Source organism: Lactuca virosa, chromosome 8, assembly GCF_052849685.1.
Source record: "Lactuca virosa cultivar CGN04683 chromosome 8, Lactuca_virosa_CGN04683_v6, whole genome shotgun sequence".
In the NCBI taxonomy this organism is placed as follows: Eukaryota; Viridiplantae; Streptophyta; class Magnoliopsida; order Asterales; family Asteraceae; genus Lactuca; species Lactuca virosa.
This window is the reverse complement of record NC_136433.1, coordinates 37,494,820-37,503,661: the sequence shown is the minus strand read 5'-3', so window position 1 is coordinate 37,503,661 and position 8,842 is coordinate 37,494,820. Positions and strand designations below refer to the sequence as shown.

At 33.6% G+C, this 8,842-nt stretch overlaps 1 protein-coding gene across 2 annotated transcripts; it reads right to left on the bottom strand.

The window, feature by feature from the left end:
• Positions 1 to 1,292: 1,292 nt before the first annotated feature.
• Positions 1,293 to 3,801, bottom strand: LOC145129058 (protein SMAX1-LIKE 3-like). Of its 2 annotated transcripts, none has more exons than XM_079063816.1 (3): positions 2,479 to 3,801; positions 2,151 to 2,325; positions 1,293 to 2,043 (listed from the first exon to the last, which is right to left on the bottom strand). In XM_079063816.1, the coding sequence occupies exons 1-3, from the start codon at positions 3,669 to 3,671 to the stop codon at positions 1,528 to 1,530; spliced, it is 1,884 nt and encodes a 627-aa protein (XP_078919942.1). In that variant the 5' UTR covers positions 3,672 to 3,801; the 3' UTR covers positions 1,293 to 1,527. The 2 variants fall into 2 exon arrangements, with proteins under 2 accessions (XP_078919942.1, XP_078919943.1); XM_079063817.1 differs by having other exon boundaries at positions 2,151 to 2,322.
• Positions 3,802 to 8,842: the final 5,041 nt, after the last annotated feature.

Below are 8,842 nucleotides of genomic sequence, written 5' to 3'. Positions count from 1 at the left end.
ATACTGTAGACTCAGAGAGTTGACCAGGTGAATTGAAGGCCCGGTGTGGGCGGACCAATCACACTGTAGACTCGATGTAAATGGCTAGACTCGGAGGGTGGACCAGGTGGACTGAAGGCCCGGTGCGGGCGGACCAGTCACACAGTAGACCCGATGTGCGTGGCTGTTCTGTATTGTGATATGATATGAGTATGGTTATATGTGGTTGGTATTTTGGGGGTAACTCACTAAGCTTTCGGGCTTACAGTTTTAGTGTATTGTTTCAGGTACTTCAAGAGACCGTGGCAAGGCGAAGGCGTGATCGTACCGCTCCTCATGTTTTTGATTTATGTAATATGATTCTGGGGGATACTCTGATGTTTAAACTATTTTGAAAACAAGATGTATGAACTTAATGGTTTTTGAATGAAATCAAATGTTTTAATTTGGCTCAAATTTTATGGGTGTTACAGACTTATTAAATCAATACTTTAAGTTGGGTTTGTTAGAAGCAGTTATATTGCGTTGTTAGAAGGTGGTCTAACTATAATTAGTTAACTTAACTAGTATTAGTTAGTTGTTAGATAAGTGGTTAATTAGTCCGAGTTTGTATATAAGCTTTGTACTAGTATTCATTTTCAAGATTGAATATAATGAACAATCTTGTTCTTCTCTCTTTGATTTCACTATAATACACTTTTGTCGTCCGAAAACTTCAGGATTAGGCTACCATTATACAAGTGTGTAGTACTCCTATTTTTGAACACACCGTCGACATAGCAAAAACGTTATTGATAAATGGTAGGATTTGTGGACTGAAAAAGCCTCAAATTCAAACGGGCATACATTTCGATTCATCAGGAATTTTGAGGCCTGCCTCATGTGGATGGAAAGGTCCCAACGTGCATGAGTTCCCAACAACCCGCCGTCATCACCAAATTTTGATGGTTAGACCATGAATTTTCAGTTCCGCAATTCCGGCTCATTTTAATCGTAGATTTCTTATAGTTTAATGATAGAATGTGTGATTTTCTTGATTTTTGTTTTTTGTAGGATTGTTTTCGAGGTGATTTAGAAAATTAATTGTCAATATTGATATTTTTAAATTTGACAATACTTGCCGTAATTAGCCGCACTGTATATAAATGAGAATCACATAAACTTTATTATTCATACATCTTCAAATTAATAAAAACTCTACCTTTAATTAGGATTTGTTGAATACCTTTGTTACTTCGATTCAGTATCAACCCCAACACCACGTAATTATCAACTCGCACTAATTAATAAGATATTTGTCAAAGTCTGCTCTATCACCCATATAAATTTCAATAACTCTAAAAAAAATAAGTAATACAAAAATCAACAACATCTAAAATATTTGAATAAAAGATTATCTTAAAGTATTCCTTAATGTTACCTGCACACATATCGAAAAAAGTATAAGAAATATATGACAGAAAACTGGGAAAGGAAAATTAATCAGCAGCTTCGCATGATCCAACTTGTTTGTTCTCCAAATTATATTTTGAAAGTAACGTACATGCGTTAATGTGTATCAACTGAATTCAAAATCCCAATATTTTCGGCTTCAACGTTCAAATCCAACATGGCAGATGCGCTGTCGTTTTGGTTTTGCCTCATAGGAGGGCATGGTCTTGAAACAGACGTGAAGCTTTCACAAGTAAGAACAACAATGGCATCCTTGAGATGAACTGATGTGCCACAAGTTAATGAGATTGTCCCACTCTCGATTGCTTTCTTTTGTGACTGGTTATCAACTTGGTCCACGTCTTCCATGAAGAAAACACGACTAGCGTTTTCTTGCACGGCATCTGCAAACCTTTCTATATAACTCTGTCCATGTTCGCTTCTTGGCCTTTTGTTACTAATTAATTCTTGATCATCATCTTTTGAGTTGGATTTTGCTGATGAGAAGCTTGTTGAAGTCGTGGAGGAAAGAGAAGAATGGTGGAATGTTTTGTTAAGAAAATGAGGCTGTTTGTGAAGTGAACTGCAACTTGTGTTCCATTTCTTGCAAAAGCTTCCAACTTTGACATGTTTCTGTAACCAGAGACATTAATTATTTTTGAGTGTTGGAAGATTTAGACGTCAAATTAGCAGGGAAAAAGGTTACGGAAACTTATCTAATGTAATTAACAAAAACCAACCGGATCATTGACGGCTTGCGTCGAGTTCTTCCCCTTGTGTTGTTGGAGCCATAATGATAAACCGGAGGTTGTAGTAGCAGTAATAGACTCATTGTTATGAGCACAGCTTGCTATGCTTCGAGCTTCTCTTGTGAAGTTGATCGAACACTCTTTGCTCTCATTTGGTGAATCTCTGCTAAAATAACAATACCAACTTCATTAATTAGCTTCTGTAATGTGAGAAACTAATTTTATATCCCACTTAAGTTATAAAAAAGTGAAAACAAAAGGATGGAAATGCTGTAATTATCAAATTAAGGACTAGCTTTTTCTGAGTTTGATCGAGTACCTATTAAGATTGAGGTTAAGGTCCAAGTCACCAACAGGAGTTGTATGCGCAACAAGATCCCATAGAGTCTCAAGGGAGGGATGACCAGTTTTGCAGCTCATGTAAGTTTCGGAATTGGCTATTCCCATAAGCCACAACTTCCCACTATCCCGAAAACCACACATCAGCCTTCTAAGTTCCATGATCATTTGCTCCATTGGGGAGTAGTAGTAGGTTTTTTGCCTTTCCTCACAGTATTTAGACCAATAATCAGAAACCCACTTGATATCACCCACATATAGGACCACTCCTCTCTCCACATTGCTTCTTATTAGATAATTAAGCTCCGTAACCTTATCCTCAACTTCTTTCATAGAAAGATGACTTAATGACTGCAAAGGAAGACTTACAAACTGTACGAACCTCAAATTACCAGGAAAAGCTATATTCTTTCCTCTCTCAATCTTGTCTATAACTCCTGTAACTATGTCATAAGCACTAACCAAACACTCCCTTATGACAATAACGTTTTTCCTTTTCGTATGCATCATCGTATCTATAACACTCATCACATCCTCAATTCGGACACTGGGTGTGAGTTTTGATCCATTACTACTACTAGCTTGGAAGTTTTGTGTTATGGGTTTACTATTTTGGTTGGATTGGATAGAATACACAATAGGCCTTTGGGAAAAGATCTCCATGGAGACACCATGTTCAATACTGTTTTTGATTTGGGTACTAGAAAATCCCGCTTCTCTCATGACTCGACTTACACTAGGGTCATCTAGTATTGATATGGTGAGCTGCTCTACCTCTACTTTAAGAGCTAAAACGGGTTGTTGCTGGTTCTCAAGTGAACCACGTCGTTGTAGAGCTAGAGCACGCTTGAAGGCTGCCACCAAAGCATTGGAGAGAGAGGGGTGGGGAGATTGATTTGTACTTAATATGATAGGACTGGATTGAGAAGTAGCGAGGCGATTGAGGGCTAAGTTGAAGCAAAGCTCGAGAGCGTTGCATTGAAGGGGGTGAGAGTTAACTTTGAGGCAAGCCTTCCTAAGAAGACCTCTTGGAGATGTGAGCATGGCACTTGCTACATGGAGAGGTGTGACATGAGCATGGCCTCTCCGTCTACAGAGGCCAAGGGCTTGTTTTACAATCATAGCGGCTTTTGTTGTTAGGGTATGTTGGACTGCGTATCTTTCGGCCCTCATCCTTACTTAGTATTTAAATTTCTATAAACCCAGATAGAGATCCAGAAAATACTTGTATCAATGTATGGTTGTATTTTTCAGGTAGGCTATGGTTCTGGAAGCGAGTATACTGCAAATGCAGCGGTCTGATGTCAGTGATGTGGTAGAATGTAGAACTAAATAAGTAGTGGGCTGATAGGAGGGAGAGGAGAACAACGCTTTTCATTTTGTTTTTAATGTATGTATATATATATATATATATATATATATATATATATATATATATATATATATATATATATATATATATATATATATAGGATTAGGTTATTCTATTCTAACTAATTATTGTGCGGACGTATGGACAATGCTATTTTTTTTAGAATGATAAAGAAAATATGTTGTTTGATAATATAAATACGTTCAATCTTACATAACTATTGTCATTAACACACATTCTTACTAATTAAGTCGTCTATAAGGTTATTATACACTTATTATTATTATTCTTATTTCTGTCAGAATGTTGTCAGAATGTTCATTGAGTTGTATTCTTGCAGAATGAAAATGAGTGAAAAACGATGTGTGAGAACAAAAATAAATAATAATTAGCGACAATGCATTAAAATGACGATATTTTTATAAGGTTGAACGTATTCGCATTGCTAAACAACTTATTCTCTTAGTAATTCTCATAGAATAATATTGTCCACATATACGCACAATAACTAGTTAGAATAATTGAACCTAGCTCTCTCTCTCTCTCTATATATATATATATATATATATATATATATATATATATATATATATATATATATATATATATATATATATATATATATATATATATATAACATGTACCATATAATTATATAAATTTCAACATAAGGGTATTTTTGCTAAATGACCTATATTAAAAAAAGAAATTTTCAGATTTTAGGTGATATGTAGATCTCTTACTTTTAAAAATCTGATTTTTTTTAAAATTCATTCAAATTTAATTATAATATAGTTTTTAATAATAACCGATTTTATTATATCAAAATGACAAAGTCAACCATAAATTAGTAAAGATATTTACGATTTTATTCTTGCGGAATATGGTTATATTCAAGATATTTTTTTTTATAATTAACATGTTTAAAGAATTGTACAACATATTATCAATAATTACATTTTCTAATGAATACAAATTTTATTCTTAAAGAATATTCATATATTATTAACTTTGTTCAAGAATCAGAGTCCAAAAAAAAAACAAAAAAAAAACACATTATAATCACATTCTATAAGAATACATTGTTTTAGAGTTAGTAATTCTTATAATCTCCATTCGACAACTATTGTTCATCTCCGTCTCACACTCCATGTCCCGATGACCATTGTTCATCTCCATCACACACCATCATCCAACCTTCAAGCCTTTGATCATCATGTTCCCTTCACGCATTCTATGAGAAATTTGCCATGAAATCAAACATTCTATGAGAATAACTGCCATAAAATCGAATTATGTAAGAATAACATTCTGTGAGAATACTTTTATATGACAAATAGTAAAACAAACTTTGGTAGTTTTGATAGAATAAATATGGTCTATTCTAAAAGAATATATGAATTATTTCAAAAAAATGCACATCAATACTTTGATTCTTTAAATTTTGTTACAAAACTTATTTGGATTCTTTATTTTTAATTTTTTGTAAAAACAAAAAGCTTCCCTTTTTGTTGCTTATATGAATTGAGAATATAGATTAGCTATATAACAAAGAAAGAATTGATCCTACATATACTTATTGTTTTTTGTTAGCTAGAGCAAAAACAAATGCTTAATATCAAGTATTCTAATAAAATGTAATCTTGAGTCACTTGGTCAACTAATCCTCGAGTCGCTTGATCCAAATAATCGACTTAATCTAATTATAGTGATTCTAGATACTACGTTGTAGCTAACACAGAGGACAATACGTTGGAAAAAATTCAGCTTATTACAAGCTAGTATGTGGGAGATATTGCAGTTCAACGATCACAAAAATTTCTAAACAAAGTAAAAGTGCTAAAAATACAGCTATAACATCCCATGTTCAAAGGACTGTAACTGGGCCACTATTAATCCAATTAAAATGACTTCAGAACCTAATTTGTAGCTAATAGAAAGGAGAATATGCAGAAAAAAATTTCAAATCAATCCAAGCTAGTACGAGAGAGATATGACAGTTTAAAGGTTACAAAAAAAATTTGGCCGAAATGTTTTATTCAAGTATTTTAGCAAACACTTGGCGGGAAAAATCAGATGCTCGGATCTTTATACTCAGTTTGATAAAACATACTACATATGTAGTTGATAAGTACGTGAATGTGACTAAATTTACAATAAAAGAGTGTATACCTTCAAATACTAACGAGTAATTTGAGATTTTGTTCCATAAAATCGAGATTCCGTTCTGATAGAATTAGATCTTGATCTTCAATTCTGGGAGAGTTGCTGTCAGATACCCCCATTAATTGAGACTATATCACATAGGTGGAACATTAATCGAAACTCAAGGAAGAAGGGTGGGATGCGTTCTTTGAGTTCTTGTGTCTTGACATTTCTTACTCCTCTGTATAAATGTATCTATTCACTGATCATTAACTGAAATACAAAAATAAGAATTTTAGAAATTTACAACTTTCCAGAAATTAGTTAAAAAGAGAACGAGTGTAGGATTACTCTTTCCGGTTTCCACAAGCCGCAACAATCCAAGCACGAACGAATCCAATTGCTTGCAAGAATATCAAGATTCCAAATAGATGAATCAATTTCTGATTTTTGGTGTCATTGTGGTTGCGTTTTCACAGCCTTATGCCCTTCTTTTTGTTATTGTTTCACTCAGCCTAAAGTATACGTGGATGCCTGGGCCGACCATGAATCTCAATAGAGAGGATAAGATAGAGATGATAAGATGGAAGAGGGCGTCGGCAATGGTTGTTGTAGGCGACGATGAAGTGTGGAACGAAGGTTTCAAAAACCTGAAGAAGATATAACAGAGATGCTAGGTCAAATATATTTATTCTCTTTCCTTAATTGCAGGAATTCCATTAAATGACCCTATTAATTTAAAAGTACAAAATGTCTAAAATACCCTTATTGATTTAATAAATAATTTAATTTTTACTAATTTGTGATTAGTCCATTTGTACACACAATAGTTGCAGGAAACATTTGAACCTAGCTCTCTCTCTCTCTCTCTCTCTATATATATATATATATATATATATATATATATATATATATATATATATATATATATATATATATATATATATATATATATATGAACATTTAGTAGCAGAGCCATAAATTTTTATATGGGGGTACAAACATTATCAATAAATATTCTATGTAGTTATCATATCTGGGGCATTAAAAACATCATATTATCCCTTTAGCTGGGGGTACAACAACATAAAATATGTTTAAAAATAACTTTTTTTATATACATAAAACAATTTTTTGGGGATGCTGTAGTACCCCCAACGCCCCACGTAGCTCCGCCACTGTAAACAGTGGTGGTGGACTTATGAAACAACCACATGGGGTGTTTCTTGGTGGTGGCAGCAGCGGCTCTTGCCACCCTCGGTGGTGTTGGTGTTTCTCGGCAGTGAAGAAGAAGACAGTAGGGGTAGTGGTTGCTGGTTGGCGATCCAAGAAACGAAAAGGGATGAGTTTGATCAATGAAAAAGTGGAGGAGGAGGAGGGTGGTGCTGCGGTGGTTTTACGGTGGACGAAGGTGCCACCGTTGGTGGGTTTTTGTGACATCCCCATTTTCACGGCCAGAAAAGATCGATTTGTTTATGATTTGTTTGAAAATCAGAGTAACATTTTTAAAGAAAAGTGTTGCGGAATTTGTTCCCAAAAGATAAATGTGATAAGGATTTATCAAAGCATTTCCAAATAAATGTATTTCATTATATTAAAACCTCTGGATGTCATGTTCGATACAGATCAAAAGCATAAACAGAACAACATAGGCCTTACAACCTTTATTTATATCTACTGGCCTATAATCCATAATCCCTCGTCAAGTCATCCAACTATGCTTTTGTACCACTACCTGTAATACAAGAAACTGAGTGGGTCATGCTTGGGAGCCTGGTGAGCACATAGGGTTTTCAACCCACAATAATAAGTTTATTAATTTCATCAACCCAAACAAACCCGATTACCCATTTCCGTTATCCTCACTTTACGTCCCTAAAGCATCTAATATAAGGGACCTAGCCTAAGGATTTTCATCGGGGTGACAAAACTGTTTTGGGGGTACCTCAGCAATTTATGTCAAATAAGGCAACCATGAGGGGAATGGAGTACTTCTGGTGAACACTTAGTTCAAATAAACACCTACAGGTTGCGAGGGTGCTAGCGTTCCATTGGACTGTCTAGAATAGTTTGTGGTCGTCATCTATACTCCGCTAGATGACTGGATCATCGTAGACATCGAGGCCTCTCATCATTTTATCACACATCGTCTATTTCATCTACCCATGTTTTACCCCAACATTTTTGTAGATATAAAATACATATACAGTTTAAATCATTTAAAACTTGTATAAAAATGTTCATCCAACATATATATCAAGTAAACAGATAATATGCACACATAGCACGTAATTTATATAAAATTAGGCGTGACTTCGCACGTTGCGCAAGAATGCATTTAAGAGGTTAAAATAATCATGGGAAAAAATAGTAATATGTTAAAATTTACGTTTTTAGTCATGTTTTGGGCATTAACCGAATTATCAAATAACATAAAAATTCATCAACTTATATTTTGATACTATCTAATATAGTCCATACCTTATAAACTTTACTTTTACTTTTATAATATCCAATATATATTATAAGTTTTTGTATAACATTAATATAATCTACTTTTCTTATGTCCGATAATATTTTTTGGATAAAATAAGAAATAAGTTGTTTTGAATGAGCTATTAATAAACAATATTGAACTAATAAACTTTGTATTACACTATTTATATTACACCAAAACATATAAGGTTTCATATATGAACGAACTTTCAAATATTAAACATTGAAATTAAGAATGAAGTCATACAAAATATATCATTATACATAAATGTCATCAAGAGTTTTAAAATAAGTCGATTAGTAAATATAATATTTAATTTTAATTACATAT

Bases quoted from the DNA above. Each gene is read 5' to 3' on its own strand.
- LOC145129058 (XM_079063816.1), bottom strand. From the start codon at position 3,671: ATGAGGGCCGAAAGATACGCAGTCCAACATACCCTAACAACAAAAGCC. The intron at 2,326-2,478 runs GTACTCGATCAA...TTGTTATTTTAG, and splicing joins CTTAACCTCAATCTTAATAG to CAGAGATTCACCAAATGAGA. The intron at 2,044-2,150 runs GTTGGTTTTTGT...CTCTGGTTACAG, and splicing joins CGCAAGCCGTCAATGATCCG to AAACATGTCAAAGTTGGAAG.